Here is a 17210-nt window from a genome sequence, read left to right on the forward strand (position 1 = left end):
TATTTAAAGACCTGCCTAAGTGAGCATTTAAACAACAAATTATTGATAGTTGTGCTCAGATTCCTGTAGATTTACATCAGAAGTTGTGCTTTGTGGTGATAACTGACAAGTTGCAAATTCATATTGAAGTGAATGAAGAGTAGCACAGTGTAAAATAGTGGTAAGTAACCTCTGTACTAGTTTGTGTTTAAATATACATTGCTAATATTATTTTTTGTCTACATGTGAGCTGGGCGCACGGTGGCTTAGTGGTTAGCCCACGTTCGCCTCACACTGCCAGGGTTGGGGGTTCGAGTCCCGCCACTGCTCTGTGTGTGCGGAGTTTGCATGTTCTCCCCATGCTGCGGGGGTTTCCTCCGGGTACTCCGGTTTCCTCCCCCAGTCCAAAGACCTGCATGGTAGGCTGATTGGTGTGTCCAAAGTGTCCGTAGTGTATGAATGGGTGTGTGAGTGTGTGTATGTGTGATAGACTGGCACCCTGTCCAGTGTGTACCCTGCCTTGTGCCCGATGCTCCCTGAGATAGACTCCAGGTTCCCCACAACCTTGAAGGATAAACGGTATAGAAGATGGATGGACGGCTACATGGATGGCTGATGGTGTTTCTTCTGGGAAAAAAGAAAAAAGTTTATGTTGTTTATGTTAGAATCTAAGGTACATTAATCATGTCCCCAAAAATTTTAAGTCTCATTGACATCCGTCACAGTTTATTCTATCGTTTTCAATGCGGATGCTCGGAAATTTTGTATTTGTACATTTAAAAACATTATTTAATGAATGAATTACTATATTTTGTCATGGCATGAAAAACAATAGTGATTTGCTCTGTTCTTGTATATAAAGTCAAGTTTGTTGAGGAGAAATGAAAATATTAAGTAAAAACCTCAATAAGCTAATCTACGGTACATTCAGTTTATTATGTTTCATGAAAACATTTAGCTATCTCAAATTTATGAAGTAATTTTCTCAGGAAAACAATGTTTAACTGTCCTAAGACCTTTACAAATTTGCTGAGGGATCTCAAGAGAAACAGCATTTCTTACTTGCTGATTATCATGGGAAAACAGAGTAAATGAGACATGTAAATCATTCCATCGCTTGTATTTTTTATAGGAGACCATTTTTATTTTATTTTTGTGGAGATAAGTGTCTGATAGACGGGTTTGATAATAACGTGCAGGTGCAGCCAGCCGTCCACCAAATACTCAGAAGAGCTCTCATGTAGGTCGCTGTCAGTCAGGAAGTCACCGTTCTCTTCTGTGCTTTGGTGGAAGTTGTACACACGGCGTACCACCAGAAGCCCCTGCTGCCGCACACACACGATCACCGTCTTCTGGAAGATGACCCCGGCGAAGTCAGGGCTGGAGTTGGCAGGTGTGATTATGATACGTGGGTTACCATCAGAACGTGAGCGTGGTGAGAACAGTGCGTTCCAAATCACACGCTTGCTGGAGTCATGGGCACTCGGGCCCAGCTGTGTGTGGAAGGTGGCCGTGCGGTCGTCACGTGCTGGGTTGTTAATGAGCCACGCGCTGCCCCATGCTGATGCGAGGTAGTTGCGTGGGATGAACAGGCTGCAGTTCACATCAAAAAACTTGGCAAGCTGTGGTGGGGGTGCTGCATGGAACTGGTAGGCCATGTAGAGGAGATCACGCACTGACTCGTAGTAGCGCAAGAGCACCTGCGACTCACGCTGCAAGCGGAACAGCTCACGTGGTGGGATCATTGGGTAACGCACTGCACGCAGTACATTTTCCACTGTCACGTTGTCTGGCTCATTGTGCATCAGCCAGGTCTCGAGGGCCTTAAACAGCTCGAGCTCGCTGTACAGCACCAGATCAGAACGCTGCAGCAGCGCCATCAGCAGCTGGGAGCTGACCGATGGCCACTGCGAGCTCCGTAACACCGACGTCACGTTCCGCAACAGGAACTGCAGGCAGCTGGCACGAAGGCTGGCGTCGCCCTCTCCGGTTGCATACTCGTACCAGCGCACCACGTGACCGCCCAGAGAAGCACTGGCCAGATTCTGGATCATGTATTCAGTCAAGCCATGCTGGAGAACTGAGACACCGTATTTGGTGGCCAGCTCATGCAGAGCAGAGGTTTCATCCAAACGCAAATACAGTTCACCACAATACAAATACCTGCCGAGAGACAACACTGTGTTAAGACTCTGAAACAGGAATGCACCAAACACACTGTTTCAGCTGTTAATACAATACGAATATCAGAGTTCAGAGCACCCGAACCGACTCTTCCAGCTTATATTACCATGTCATGTGACCCATCGAAGGCTTTAAGACATGTGTCATAACACCTTCACCACATAAAATAGATCGTAGATGCAACTTACTATCAGTTTTGCATGTTTTTATATCTTGTTTTTGTATCTTGTTGGGGAACAAATGTTTCTGCAAATGTAGTTTTAATGTTGTGAGGGACATTTGGCTCATTTGTGTGGGTGGGTTAACCTCAAACCAAAATGTGGTCAATGTATATTTCTATTACCTGTTCCATTCTATTCATGTAAAAGAGAATATTATAGTTAGGAAAAATTGTTATTTTTTTTAAATAAACTGAATGGAAAAATGTACAAAAACTGATTGACTGAATAACTTTGTAATCAAACATAAACCTAATAAATCTAATCTAAGTTACGTTAAGGCTCTGGGTTACTGATCATAAGGTTGTGAGTTCAAGCACCAGCACTACCAAGCTGCCACTGTTGGGCCCTTGAGCAAGGCCTTTAACCCTCTCTGCCACAGGGGTGCCAAATCATGGCTGACCCTGCGCTCTGACCCCAGCTTCCTAACAAGCTGGGATATATGCAAAAAATTTCACTGTCCTGTAATTTATATGGGACAAATAAAGGGATATCAGATTCTCATCCTGGAGTTTAGTATCATACCTTCTTTAGCACACATGGCCAAGAAGGCCACAAATCTTTGTTTGTAAAGCCCTCCATGACCAAAGATGGACACTCCTAATCTATGTAAAACAGTAAATATTTTATTTGTCCTCTAACTTCCCTTCACCTGATAAACTTCTCGAAAACGGCGGTGCACTCTGGACTCTCTCTCAGCACCAGCGTGCTGCTGTTCCTCTTCTCAAGCAGCTTCAGGAAGGTACGGCTTTGCAGAGACAGCATGAGCTTGTGGGCTTGGATCACCTTCACCTCATCCCCGTCTGTCGTCTCCACACGCAGAGACACGTCGCTGTTGTTCCCGTGCAGCAGTAGAGCCTCCAGCTGTGCCTTTAAATGCTCAGAGTGACCGATCACGGAGACGCCGTTGTCCACTTCTTCGTCCAACCTCAACAGACCTGCATCGGATACAGAGCGATATGGCGAGTCTGTATCTGTTGAACTATACGGAATAGTACAGGTCCAAAAATGTGACTAGACCACTACTTCCTGTTTGTCATCTGAAATGAAAAGTAATATTAAACTAATAAAGCAAATAATGAAGAGCACTATGAGTAATGCATGATACATAATGCATACAGGATGTACTAAGAGTCAATAAAGTGATTGTTATTAGGATTAGACGAAAAGTATTTGCTCGAATTGAGAGTAACCTCTTCCAGCCAACCAGCAAGAAATACTAGATGGATTAAAAATATAGATCGTGAACAGTGAGATGAACAGGAAGAAACACCTTCGTACATAAACACTTATACGTGTAACTCTCCCCGTGTAAATATTTAAATAACGTTTGGACTTAAAGTCAGCCCACGGTGTCCACAAAAGTCATTTAATAAGCGGGAACCAGACAGCAATATTTCATTGAACAACATCCCATCCAGGGTGTATTCCCACTTTACGCCTGACCCTGGCTAGGATCAAGTTTTCACTGAAGATGAATTAAGGAATGGCTGTCTGAATGAAAAATGTGAGGTAGGTCATACAGTCAGGTCCATAAGTATTTGGACAGTGACAAAATTTTCATAATTCTGCCTGCTGTACACCACCTACACCACCATTCAAAATGGATTTGAAATGAAGCAATCAAGATGTCAGCGAAGTGTAGGCTTTCAGCTTTAATTCAAGGGGTTTTACAAAAATATTGCATTAACCGTTTAGGAATTTCAGCGATATTTTTACAGAGTCCCTCCATTTTCACAGACTCAAAAGTAATTGGACAATTGCCTGATAAGCAGTTTCATGGCCAGGTGTGACCTGTTTCCTCATTATTTCACTACAAATGAAGGAGTTAAAAAGGTCTGGAGTTGATTCTAAGTGTTGAATTTGCATTTGGTAGCTGTTCAAGGGAACTCTCAATATGCGGTCCAAAGAGGTGTCGATGCAAGTGAAGGAAGCCATCATTAGGCTGAAAATATACATGCAAAATAAACAGACCTATCAGACAGACAGCAGAAACTTTTGGAGTGGCCAAATCAACAATTTGGTACATTCTTAAAAAGAAGAAATGCACTGGCCAACACCGAAATGCCTGGAGTAAGTGTACAATTGTGTCACTGTCCAAATACTTATGGACCTGGCTGTATAAATAGCTACAGTACAGCTCTCCAGGAGTCAAGGTTAATACTGCTATTCAAAAACATGCAAAGTACAAAATACTATAGTTAAAATTAAATTAAGTTAAAATGATAGGTAAAATTTAATATTAAGTTTAAATTAGTTAAAATAAGATTGTTAACTAATTTAGCTAGCCTTCCAGTAAATAATCTCACACTCATGTCTAGGACAAACACGAGCTAATTTACTAGTAGCCAACATAACATTAGTGATGAAGAAAATAAAAAATGTATTTTGACAGATTTGACTACTGTTAAATCAAAAAAAAAAAAAAAAAAAAAAAAATCACTAAGAACATGACAATGCAAATCAAGCGTTTGATACTTGCTCGTGTCTATCTGTGACAAATGCTAGTGGTTAGCTAGCTGGCTAGGTACGTTAGCTAGTATTAATGATGCTAGGTTTAACATTGCCACAGAGAACACTAGATCTTTCAATACAGATTATGTATACTCTACACTGTGTGAAGAGATTATATTAAATGTAATTTGCTTTGTTTTTCTTAATCAGATATTTTGTATTTAAATCCAAATTGTTGTCAGTGTAATTGTTTTGTATTATTTGAAAAACAGCATAAGAGGTTAACGTCATAAATGCTGTGGATCAGGTGGTAGAGTGGGTGGTCCACTAATCATACGGTTGGCGGTTCGATTCCCGGCCCACGTGACTCCACATACCGAAGTGTCCTTGGGCAAGACACTGAACCCCAAGTTGCTCCCGATGGCAAGTTAGCTCCTTGCATGGCAGCTCTGCTACCATTGGTGTGTGTGTGTGTGTGAATGGGTGAATGAGAACCAGTGTAAAGCGCTTTGGAACCACTAAGGTTAAAAAAGCGCTATATAAGTGCAGACCATTTACCATAATAATGACACTCACAACAATATAATTAAATTGTCTAAGCCACAATGAATGTTCAGTGTGTCCTGCCTGCCCTTACTGATTTTCATAATTAAAATTACATGCTTGAGTGAACACGCTTCAGGCTGACTAGATTGATTTCTCTGTGCTGTGCATGAAGTTTCGAAGTTGTGCACTGGGGTGTGTTAATAGAAATTGGCTCTACCCATGGTGCACTTGTATGTGTGTGTGTGTGTGTGTGTGTGTGTGTGGTACCACACCCATGTGAGCAAACCTAGTGTGTCCTAGTTACCATTCACCTGTTATAAATAATCATATGATCATGAAATAACCACATGGTGTATCATAAACTAATCAGCACCAGCAAAAGGCAAACAGATTAAATAAATGTCCGTTTCTCACGTCACATAAAGTTTAGTCAAAGGAGTAAAATAAAAAATTCTATAACTTTCTATAGTTCTATAAAAATCGAAAGGAATATATTCTGCTTTAATATCTTAGACACACACTACTCACTGCAGATGGTAAGAGTAGCAGTGGTTGCTCAGTGGTTGCAAAAACAGTCAAAATTGAAAAAAAAAATCATTTAAAAAACCCTTTGCTTCTATTTTTTTTTTTTTTTGCACCATAGCTACAAGTCTAATGTAGCTAGCAAGTAAGAGGAGCATATAGCTACAAATTTATCATTGTGCAAGCTCCTACTAAAGCAGATCTTTTGGGGGGTTTTGCGACAACTTGTATATTAATCTTAATAATTAACACGTGGTCTTCAGTGTTGTCCGAGATTGACTTTGTAATGAAATCCTGAGGTGACTTTTGTTGTTGTTGTTTAAACTTCTTGCACTGACTGTTGTCACTTCTTTAAGGTTTACTACTTTACACACAATGCCATTCAACTACCTCCTAATAGTGGTGCAATGACATTTAGCCCTCTAGCTAAAGAGAGCAATGCAGCGGCGCTTTAGTCTTTTACTCTGTCCAGCTCTTTCACCTCCTCATCTGTACACTTTACTCAAACAGATCAGCTTCTAAACCTTCAACTTTCATACTTTTATGCTTATACTCTTATACTTTTCAACTTTCATGCCACTAGCAATGCCGTCCCGCTCGTCATCTTGCGGACGTAAATGAGTTGAGTCTCTGCCGTAACTCAGCGCAGCTGTGCCATATAGTTGCATGGCATTCTGGGACTTTGAGTCCAGCGTCTGCACCAACATCTCCACTACTTCTATGCTGGATTTCTCATTAATACGATGTTGAGCATCAGTGGAAAATGTTGCGTGGGGAAATAAATAACTATAAATAACATCAACTGGAATCTAATGCCATTTTAATGAAAATGGGCGGGAAGTTCAGAAATAATAATTAAAAAAAAAACGCTCTGGCTGATATATTGTGGCTAATTTGACTTTTTAAAGGTTTTTCTTAAAATAAATGTGTAAATCTGTACCAAGGGGGACATTTGTAAAAAAAAAAAATATATATATATATATATATATATATATATATATATATATATATATATATATATATATATATATAATTACTATTATTATTATTATTATTATTATTAAAATTAAAGGGGTCCCTGAATGTAAAGAGTATGAGAACCTCTGACATAATAAATATGAAATATGACCTTTTAAATATGAAAAAAACCACCAGATCAGCCCATATGCCTTCTTTCACAGGCAGATGATTACCATCAGAAAAAAGTAGACAAGCCACAGGAAGCATTACGATCAAAATGTTCCACTGTCTCACTACAGACCACCAGAAACTCATTAAAAACAGTTAGAACCACTACAAATCTCTGAAAAACTAATCGATTTTGCAGTACGGTAGATAAATTGTAGGTATTACGGTGTACTTTGATAGGTTTGATAGGCTAATGTTAACAAGAAAAAAGCTATAAGAATGTAATGCAAATTGAGCCGTCGATGCCGAAATCTGTTCGTATCAACATGCAACAAATGGTAGCAGTTAACTAGTTAGCTACTGTAAGTGATATTAGGCTATTTAGATAGCAGGTAGACATGGGGGAAGTTTTAGAAATTGCACATTCATGTACTGTATATTCTTTCTATTAAAGTTGTTGTTTTTATTTTGTTGCAGTCTTGGAAAACACAACCAGCTATTATTAAAGTTATTATATATTTTGTTTTATTGAGCACTTACAGTAGTACAGTAGTTATTAACCATGTTTGACATGTTACTTGAAACCTTAATACCTCAGAAATAAATCAGCTGGAATCTAATCACACTTTTAATAAATAATGTGCTCCATGGCGGAACGTTCAGGAATAGAAAGTTCTAGAGCTTTAATAAGTAGCCAAAATATTATTAGAGCGCTTTCCTTTTTTAAAAATCTATCTCCTTTTGTTTGATTGACGAAATGCCACACGGGAACTGGTAGGATCCTCTTACCTCCGCACAGAGGCCTGATGTAGTGCCACATGGACATCAGCAGGAACAACAGGTAGATGCGTGAATAGAGTCCAGGTCCAAACACACACATCATTCCTCTGTCTTTCATGCAATCTCTTACTTCTTACACACAAACTCTTGTTGTTTTTGCCCTGGCTGGAGGTTTGATGGCACCAAACAGTGCTATCACTTTTGGATGCTCTGGATTAATTGGGTCAGCCGTTCCAATGCACCAGTCCAGTGTTTGAGCCTCCACTGATGAGCAGATCTGAAAGTTACTGACAGTTACCATAGATTTGGACTTTTTCTGCCTGTCGGCATTGTACAATATCGATCAGTAGAGGCAGCAGCTGTGAAGAGGAAGTAGCATCAGAGGTCACTGTGTGTGTGTGTGTGTGTGTGTGTGTGTGTGTGTGTGTGTGTGTGTGTGTGTAGCAGTGTAGTATGTGTGCAAACACAAGAGAACATCATATCAGCATCAATAGTCAAATGGATCACCACTTATTTCAAAATGATTTAAAGAACACTGCATAAAGTGCCATCTCCGGTTGTGTTTTCATTTACACTATCTCTGACGGTGTAGTTTCATCTACTCACACAAGATAAGAGTTTTGTTTTGGGGTTTTTTTGCTGTTTTTTTACAATACTGTGGTATAATAAGTTGTCTCTCTGTCTTCATTAACCTGTTTAAGGCTCTGGATTACTGATCAGAAGGTTGGGGGTTCAAGCCCCAGCACCGCCAAGCTGCCACTGCTGGGCCTGTGATAACAAGCTGGGATATGCAAAGAAAAGAATTTCACTGCGCTGTAATGTACATGTGACCAATATTTTTGGCTCTAGATGACAAATTTCTCCTCACACACTTCCGGATGAAAAAAAAAAAATGAAGTCTGGGTATGTCGTACAGAAAAGTAGTGGAACTGACAGTCTTAGAGTAAATTAAATTAAATAACACTTACTATTTACTTACTGCAATACTGGGGGGTGGAGGGTTGCATTATGGGGGGGGGGGGGAAATTTGTTACAAAATATGATCGGGAAAAAAAATTTGTTACAAAATAGATCTGAAATTTTTTCCAATGTTCTGATAGACTGGGAAAAGTTCTTTCCTATTGTATAGCTCTACAAGAGCAGAAGTGTAGAAAACTTAACTTTTTTATTTATTTAATTATTTATATATATATATATATATATATATATATATATATATATATATATATATATATATATTTCCCCCTTTTAAACCTTTTTTTTTCTACCTGAGAAAACAAACTTCCTCTCACCCAGGAGTAATAACACAATTTCCGATCATTCTTGCTTGTAACTTATCTATCTTAAATCTGGGGTTAAGATAGATAGATAGGTTATTTATTTATTTATTTATTTTCCGAATAAAAAACAGGAAGTCATATGTTACATTTTAATTTATGCAATTTTACATTTGTGCATTATAACTGTCTGGTAGTTGTTATCGCAGACATTGTGATTTTGTTTTTTGGTTGTTGTTTTTTTTGTACTGTGCCACGACACATGGTGTCCATCGCTGTGCTATTTTAAGCGTTAAGCTTATGTGGGCAGGTGGAGAGTCAGAGCTGAGCCAGTGTAATATCCATTTCCCCAGTCCAGTGTGCGTAAGGATCTTTAGCTCCTTTTCATCTAGTCAAGCTGAAAGGACAGCAGCTGGAGGAAGCCCCTCTCTAGACGTGGAGCTTATGTTACTTGGTTACTGCCAGCTAGAGGATCAGAGACATGTGCTGAGTAGAAGACAGCTACGACACACACCGGAGAGAGAGTGAGGGAGAATAAAGAGTGAAATGCTCTGAGGTAAATGATGTGAGAAGGATCCTCACTGTCAGGCGCAGTCTGATCCTAATCTAAAGAGACACATTTAGACAACATCCTCTTTCCTGTTGTTCCACTAGTCAGTGATGTGAATATATGAGCACCGATTTAAATTTCCCTGACATGGCGTTCAGGCAGCGTCGAGGTCCAGGGTTATGTTTGTGTGTGTTTATATATTTGTGCATGGCATAATATTAGATAAGATTTACGTAAAATACAGTTTAGCACTGAACCTGATAGTGAGTCAAATGAAAACTTTATTTTTTTTATTTTGCATTGTTTATTGCAAATAGGTGCCACAAAAGTGTCATTTTTCTACAAAATCTACATTACGTTCAGTGTCACACTTTTAAGGTTTTTATTTGACTCACCCTTTATATAGAGAATTGATGCAATAGGAGGTGCACTTTATTTTTCTTTTAGGGTGTTTTCACATGTAGTTCGTTTTAAAAGAACCAAACCCAATTCACTTAAAATGAACCAGAAAGGGAACCAGCTGAAAGCGACCTCAGGGCTTTTGGTGTTCACAATATAGTGGACTCAAAAGAGAACCCGGTTCTTTTTTTGGTCATCTTCAGCAATGAAGTGATCTCAGACCCGTTCTTGTTCACACCACAACTTCATAAGAACTCAGACGTGAGCTCGAACCCAAAATTTCATCCGAGTCGAGACCACACGACCAAGCCACCTGACATGGTGAAAAGTTTTGTGTTGTTTTCAGCAGTGATGGAACATGGCTGCAGGTACGGCAAGCCTCCAGGTACACATGTCGAATCGAAAAGCAAAGCGGACCGGGATCTCGTTGCTTTCACATATCACGAAGAAATCGAACCACAAACGGACGCACAAACGAACCTCGGGAGGTGGTCAGAGTAAGGCGAGGCTTCGGTGGATTCAGGCGCCATGTCGTGGAGACACTTTGTGTTTCAGTGCAAAAGCAAAAACCCTTTGTTTAGCGTTCAAAAAAATGGACGAAATTAGGAATCAGTGGTTACTGTTTATTTATAACGCTGTTCCTGAGCAGTACAATCCAAACGTTTGCTTGTGCACAGCACATTTTACGGAGGACAGCTTCCTGAACCTGGGCGAGTACAAGGCAGGCTACACACAAAGGCTACTCCTGAGAAGTGTGGTGATTTTCTTTTTGCTCGGACAATCTTGTGCTTCTGAATCAGAACCTGTAAGTGTATTTGATTATTTTATGACGTATCTGCTGTTCAAATGCGGAGTTTTGTGTTGTGGCTCAGTTGTAGACCTCTGCTAACGTGCTAGCTAAAGTTTGCTAAGTTGCCCCAGTTTTGTAAGTGTTTGTTTGTATGTTAGTGGTCTGACAGAGACGCTGATTGTAGCTGTTGTTGTTGCGATTGTATTTTGAAACGGTTTATATCAATCGAATCAGAAGAATCTTAGCTTTCCAAAGGTATATCGCACGAGTACCTACGTACACACAGAAGCTGTGTATATAGCAAAGTTTAGCAGACCGCCGGAGGGGTGTCAGAATTTACATCGTATCTGAAAGGTGAGAGAGTTAGAAAATAAAAACTTAGCACTGTGAAACGTTCTGCTCAAGTCGTGCTTGCAAAGTTGGTTCCACTTGATCATCCATATTTTCTGACTCGGGCTCGAACTGATACGGTAAATCCAACAACATGTTGCTTAGGAGCGTAGAATTGCTTTAGAAGCTTTGGAGGCTACAGCTGAGCCAACGTGCGTTACATTTCCACCTCACTCGTGAGGCTTTTAGCCAATCAATACGCAATGGGTCAGCTGGCCAATTGGAGCTCTCTGGGCTTTTCAGAAGGAGGGGCTTTGGAGAAATCAGAGCGTTTCAGACAGCCTAGGAATAGAGGTACTGCAATAATGTACATTATTTGACAAATGATGTATGTTTTGAACATTAAAGCACATTAACCTATTCTATTACACCCAATAAAGAAGATAATTAACGTTTAAAAACATTTAAAAATCATATGACTCCTTTAAAGGACCATCTGTTGCAGGACTCCTTCTTGTTCTTGTGGCTGTAGATGGTTCTTGATTACTCTAAATGTTTGGACTGATTGTCATGGGGGATGTTAGTGGGAGAGGCGGGTGTTGGATGTCAAGTGTATGTTCAGACATCGGCATCCAGTCATAATTTGTTTCAGAAAAAAGTGTGAAAACTCGTTAAAATCACATTTGCAGTGGCCTTTTTGTATGATTGTATTACAGAACAACAATAATTATAATATTACATTGCTTTGCTATTGCTATCTTTTATTTATTATTGTTGTTGTTATTATTAAATATAAAAGTAGCAAGGCAATGAGGCAGGAAATAACCCAAAGTATAGGTAATATTTAACCCAGCAAGAGAGTTCATTTCACTCGTTGGTTGGGCCGAATGAAACCCCCCAGAATTTTGGGTTAAATGGTAAAACCCAGCATGCGTTCTGTATGATTCACTGGTAAAATATGAAGCTACAACTGGATTAGTAATCAGTTCTTTGCAACAAGATGCAATTTAACGTAAGTCTAATATGCCAAATAATTCTTATATTATTGGTCAATATGTTATGTGTGTGCGTGTGAGACAGAGAGAGAGAGAGAGAGAGAGAGAGAGAGAGAGAGAGAGATAACACAGATGTATATAAAAGTCCACAGTAAGGATATACTGTATAATAATATTACTGTGTTTTGTATGCAGTTCCCAATTTTCCTAAAATAGTAATAATAATATTCCACAAGAGGGCAGTGTTTACCCAGGTGAGATTGGGCAATATAACAGTACCACAAAAATGCAGACTGCTAATTTGGGTATAAAAACAACCCTCAGTGACCCTTTTTAACAACAACAACAACAACAACAACAACAATAATAATAAGTGGGAAAACAAGAAGAACATGAAAATATATTCATTTATTTGTTTTGTTGGTTCATTCATTAGGTGGGAGAGTTGTTCAGCAGGTAATGTTGTCTCCTCACAGCAGTCATCCAGGGTGTATTCCCCCAGAGTGTTCCCAGGATAAGCTCCGGATAAAGCGCTTACTAAAAGTGAGGGAGGGGGTATTTATTAATTAGAGATGATGTTAGTGTTAGCTCAGTATAGTGCACAGTAGAGGGAAAAAGAGAGCCTCAAATCAAACAAACCTGCTGGGCTTCACTCCTTCCCTCTGCAGCTGGATCCTGGACCTCCTGACTAAATGACCACACTGTTCAGATCGGATGGGACACTTCCTGCACGGTCATACTGAGCACTGGCACACCTCAGGTCTCCGTGCTCAACCAAGTGCTGTTCACACTGAAGACACTCACACAAACACACTGGTAGATTTTACTACAGTCAAAGTATTTGGGGGCGCACGTGCTTAGTGGTTAGCACGTTCGCCTCACACCTCCAGGGTCGGGGGTTCGATTCGCACCGTGGCCCTGTGTGTGCGGAGTTTGCATGTTCTCCCCGTGCTGCGGGGGTTTCCTCCGGGTACTCCGGTTTCCTCCCCCAGTCCAAAGACATGCATGGTAGGCTGATTGGCGTGTCCAAAGTGTCCGTAGTGTATGAATGGGTGTGTGAGTGTGTATGTGATTGTGCCCTGCGATGGATTGGCACCCTGTCCAGGGTGTACCCCGCCTTGTGCCCGATGCTCCCTGGGATGGACTCCAGGTTCCCCGTGACCCTGAAGAGGATTAAGCGGTATAGAAGATGGATGGATGGATGGATGGAAAGTATTTTGGGTCGTCAGATCCAGGCTTCTGCTCTAAGTTCAGTTCCTGGAAAGGCTGCGCTTTTCTTTTTAACAGCTGTCCTCTTTTCCTCCTCCACTGTTTTTCCTGGAAAAGATAATCATTCTTCCATCTCTGCATCCTTCCTCCTAATGATCTCTCTCTCTCTCTCTCTCTCTCGCCCTCTTTCTCTGTTATCATTGAAGAATCAAGTTAGTAGTTACGCAGTACAATCAGCAGTACGGAAAGGCACTCTAAGCTCCTCCACACTGTCCAGGATGACCTCAGTGCACGTGATGGCCAGGCTTTCTTCACAGCTGAATGGCAGTAAAACGGAGAAAATAAAGAAGAGCATGAAGATCAGTGTGAGGGCGAAGCAGCACACTGTAACCAGCATGCCATTCACTCTGGACTGTCTCACTTCACTCTGAACTGTCTTCACTGGAGCTGGAGGAGTCTTCTTCCACTTCACCTTGCATGCCTGTACGTCCCGCACGCGCAAAGGCTCCTTTACCTCGCGCTCCCTGACCGCGCGCACCGCTTTTTCTGCATCCTCGATGCGCGCTGCGATTTCCTCCGCGTGCACAGAGCAGTCCTTGAGAAAGGCGAATAGTTCCACTAACTCTGCGTCTTTCCTCCTGATGATCTCATCTCTCTCGTCGAGGCTGATCTGCATGTCCTCCACGCAACATTTGGCTGTGAGCACCTCTCGCTTGAGAGTCACTAATTTTATTTGCCTAGGCTTTTCAGATCTCAGGATGTACGTCAGATCCGCGAGCGCGTCCTCGATACACTCGTTCTCCCTCTCCTCCTCTTTCAAGCGCTCCTTCACGTTCGGCTCTCTCACGCAGGACTGATGGAGAGCCTCCAGCATGGTGCGCTTCTCTTCTTCAAAATGTGGGACGTCGGACAGTAAGATCTGCAGACGCTCCACGTGACTCTTCAGCGCTTTATTCTCCTGGCGCAGCTGCGCGTTCATGGAGCTCGCGCGCAGTTCATCGGACTCCTCCGACTCCGACTCCGACACGTAACCACCGTGTGTGTGTCTAATCATCCTGATTGACGGTAGCACTAATAATAATAATAATAATAATAATAATAATAATAAACAACTAATCGAGTAGTATCCGTAGTCGAGCTTAAACCAAATACAGAAAGTGCAGTGGAAAGGGGGTCAGCCGTTCCATTTCGAACTAGTCTGTGACGTCACAGCGGTGGCTATGGCAACATCACAAAAGTGATTTTTTTTTCTTCTAATACTATTACTACTACTAATAATGTCACTTTACATTTAGTCATGGCTGAAGTGTTTAATCTATTTGAACTGTCTCACTATCTCTTTCTTTCTCTTTCCCTCTGGATTTCCATTTAAAAGTATATAATTACAATAACTATACAAGTATAATTATACATTTCATACAATCTGTAAGGATATACAATAAGATATATAATAATATTGCTGTGTTTTGTATGCATGCTCCCAATTTTTTTAAATTAAGGCAACATTCCACAAGAGGGCAGTGTTTACCCAGGTGAGATTGGGAAATAAAACAGTACCTCAAAAATGCAGAGACTGCTAATTTGGGTACGAAAACAGCTGTAGCTGACCCTTGTACTACTACTACTACTACTACTACTACTACTACTACTACTACTAATAATAATAATAATAATAATAAAAAGAACAAGGGTGTACGATGGCTTCGTGGTTAGCACGTTCGCCTCACACGTCGGGGGTTCGATTCCCACCGTGGCCCTGTGTGTGTGGAGTTTGCATGTTCTCCCTGTGCAGTGGGGGTTTCCTCCCCCAGTCCAAAGACATGCATGGTAGGCTGATTGGCATACCACTTATCCTTTTCTTCAGGGTCACAGGGAATCTGGAGCCTATCCCAGGGATCATCGGGCACAAGGCGGGGTACACCCTGGACAGGGTGCCAATCCATCGCAGGGTACAATCACATACACATTCACACACCCATTCATACACTACGGACACTTTAGACATGCCAATCAGCCTACCATGCATGTCTTTGGACAGGGGGAGGAAACCGGAGTACCCGGAGGAAACCCCCGCAGCACGGGGAGAACATGCAAACTCCGCACACACAGGACCACGGTGGGAATCAAACCCCCGACCCTGGAGGTGTGAGGCAAATGTGCGAACCACTAAGCCACCGTGCGCTCGAAAAAGGACTTAATTTTTTAAACTGATGTGTAAATAATTGAAGAAGCTAGAAGGTGATTTGACTCTAACTCTTTTGAATACTTTTAATAACGTTAAAATAGTCATTCCCTACAGCGAAGTAGATTTGTCACGTAATGGAGGCTGAGACGGAAGCAAGTGCAGGTATGGCAGTTTAATAGAGCAATACGAAGAACAAAGGAACAGGCAGAAAACAAAGTCCAAGGCAGGCTAGGATCAAACGATCAGTGAAACAGGCAAAACTAGGCAGAACAGGGAATCGAGGTCAACAGGGTAAACAAAGTCCATAACCAGAAAAGCAACCACGGGATAAGGCTTGGAAATACGACATACTAAGCAACTGAGCGCAATACTTCGCAAAGTCCTTGTGTAGAACCACTCTCTCGTATGTGTGGTTGTGAGTGCTGTGAATAGGATGCAGGTGTGCGTGATTAGAGTGAACGTGAGTGTTCTGGGAATTGCAGCCCATGGCGGCAATGTTTGTAGACCGCAGTGCAGGATGGGAAATGTAGTCACTGGTTTGCTGTGATATGACAAGATTAACATCACTAGAATGTTTTATTCCTCTTATACCACAGTAATTTTCCAACATTAACAATTTTCTTTATGTGTTAATAAAATGACCATTTTTAAAAAAAATCAATTTATAGACCTTTAATGTTGTGCAATAAACTCAGCTACTGAAAAAAAATGTGTTAGTGATTTGTAATTCTTTTTTTTTTTACCAAGGTAAAAATATAATATATGTAAATAAATAAATAAATGTATAATATAATTCTATATTCATAATTCTAATAATCTAATTCATATACAGTATATAACCCCAGTTAAGCCCATTTTTAAGTCCCAGGTAGTAACATTACAAAATGTGGAAAAGGTTTTGTTTTTTTTTTTGGTAATGAAGTACATGATATACTGTATATTCAATCAATTTGTGCATTCAGAATGAAAATCTAAAATAAGTGCTGATAAATGAACACATTTATGAAATTGTTGATTCAGAATGCAGCAGCATGCCTCATATTCAACCAGCCCAAGAGAACCCATGTCACACCCCTCTTCATCTCCCTCCACTGGCTTCCTGTAGCCGCCCGCATCAAATTCAAGGCCTTGATGCTCACCTACAAGACCTTGTCTGGAACAGCGCCCCCGTACCTCAATACTCTCCTGAAGGCTTACGTTCCCTCACGCAATCTGCGATCAATCAATGACCGACGCTCAGTAGTGCCTACTCAGCGTGGCTCAAGGTCCCTTTCCAGAACCTTCACACTAATTGTCCCTCAGTAGTGCAATGAACTTCCAACCTCAATCCGGACCGCAGAATCTCTCACCATCTTCAAAAAACAGCTAAAGACCCACCTCTTCCGTGAACACCTAACCAACTCATAAAATAAATACATAAATACATAAAAACAGCTACTCTGGCACTTACACCGCCACTCTGTGCACTTTGCTTCTTCTAGAACTCAATTAAAAGATCTTGTATGGTAGCCCTACTTGTATTGTTCTCTGCTTGATATATCACTTTGCTTGTGTTTCCTCATTTGTAAGTCGCTTTGGATAAAAGCGTCTGCTAAATGAATAAATGTAAATGTTGATGTGATATTGGTCTAATAAACGGATCCTCTCTTTTTTGTGCTGGCCCA

General features: G+C 40.9%; 2 protein-coding genes across 2 annotated transcripts; both read right to left on the minus strand.

The window, feature by feature from the left end:
• Nucleotides 1-1121: 1121 nt before the first annotated feature.
• Nucleotides 1122-6610, minus strand: btbd17a (BTB (POZ) domain containing 17a). The gene is made up of 3 exons (XM_053639186.1): nt 6443-6610; nt 3034-3395; nt 1122-2142 (listed from the first exon to the last, which is right to left on the minus strand). Exons 1-3 carry the CDS (start codon nt 6608-6610, stop codon nt 1122-1124), a joined length of 1551 nt encoding a protein of 516 aa, XP_053495161.1.
• A 5810-nt stretch (nt 6611-12420) lies between these two features.
• LOC128617119 (uncharacterized) lies at nt 12421-14415 on the minus strand. Its single transcript, XM_053640124.1, has 2 exons — nt 12792-14415; nt 12421-12689 (listed from the first exon to the last, which is right to left on the minus strand). The coding sequence occupies exon 1, from the start codon at nt 14413-14415 to the stop codon at nt 13582-13584; it is 834 nt and encodes a 277-aa protein (XP_053496099.1). The 3' UTR covers nt 12421-12689; nt 12792-13581.
• Nucleotides 14416-17210: the final 2795 nt, after the last annotated feature.

This window comes from Ictalurus furcatus, chromosome 13, assembly GCF_023375685.1.
Source record: "Ictalurus furcatus strain D&B chromosome 13, Billie_1.0, whole genome shotgun sequence".
NCBI classification, from domain to species: domain Eukaryota; kingdom Metazoa; phylum Chordata; class Actinopteri; order Siluriformes; family Ictaluridae; genus Ictalurus; species Ictalurus furcatus.

Excerpts from the sequence above, each read along its gene's own strand:
- btbd17a (XM_053639186.1), bottom strand. The coding sequence starts at position 6,610 with ATGTTGGTGCAGACGCTGGACTCAAAGTCCCAGAATGCCATGCAACTA. Across the intron at positions 3,396-6,442 it reads ATAAGAGTATAAGCATAAAA|TCACATTTTTGGACCTGTAC; the intron begins GTATGAAAGTTG and ends GTAGTGGTCTAG. Across the intron at positions 2,143-3,033 it reads GTTTTCGAGAAGTTTATCAG|GTATTTGTATTGTGGTGAAC; the intron begins GTGAAGGGAAGT and ends GTCTCTCGGCAG.
- LOC128617119 (XM_053640124.1), bottom strand. The coding sequence starts at position 14,415 with ATGATTAGACACACACACGGTGGTTACGTGTCGGAGTCGGAGTCGGAG.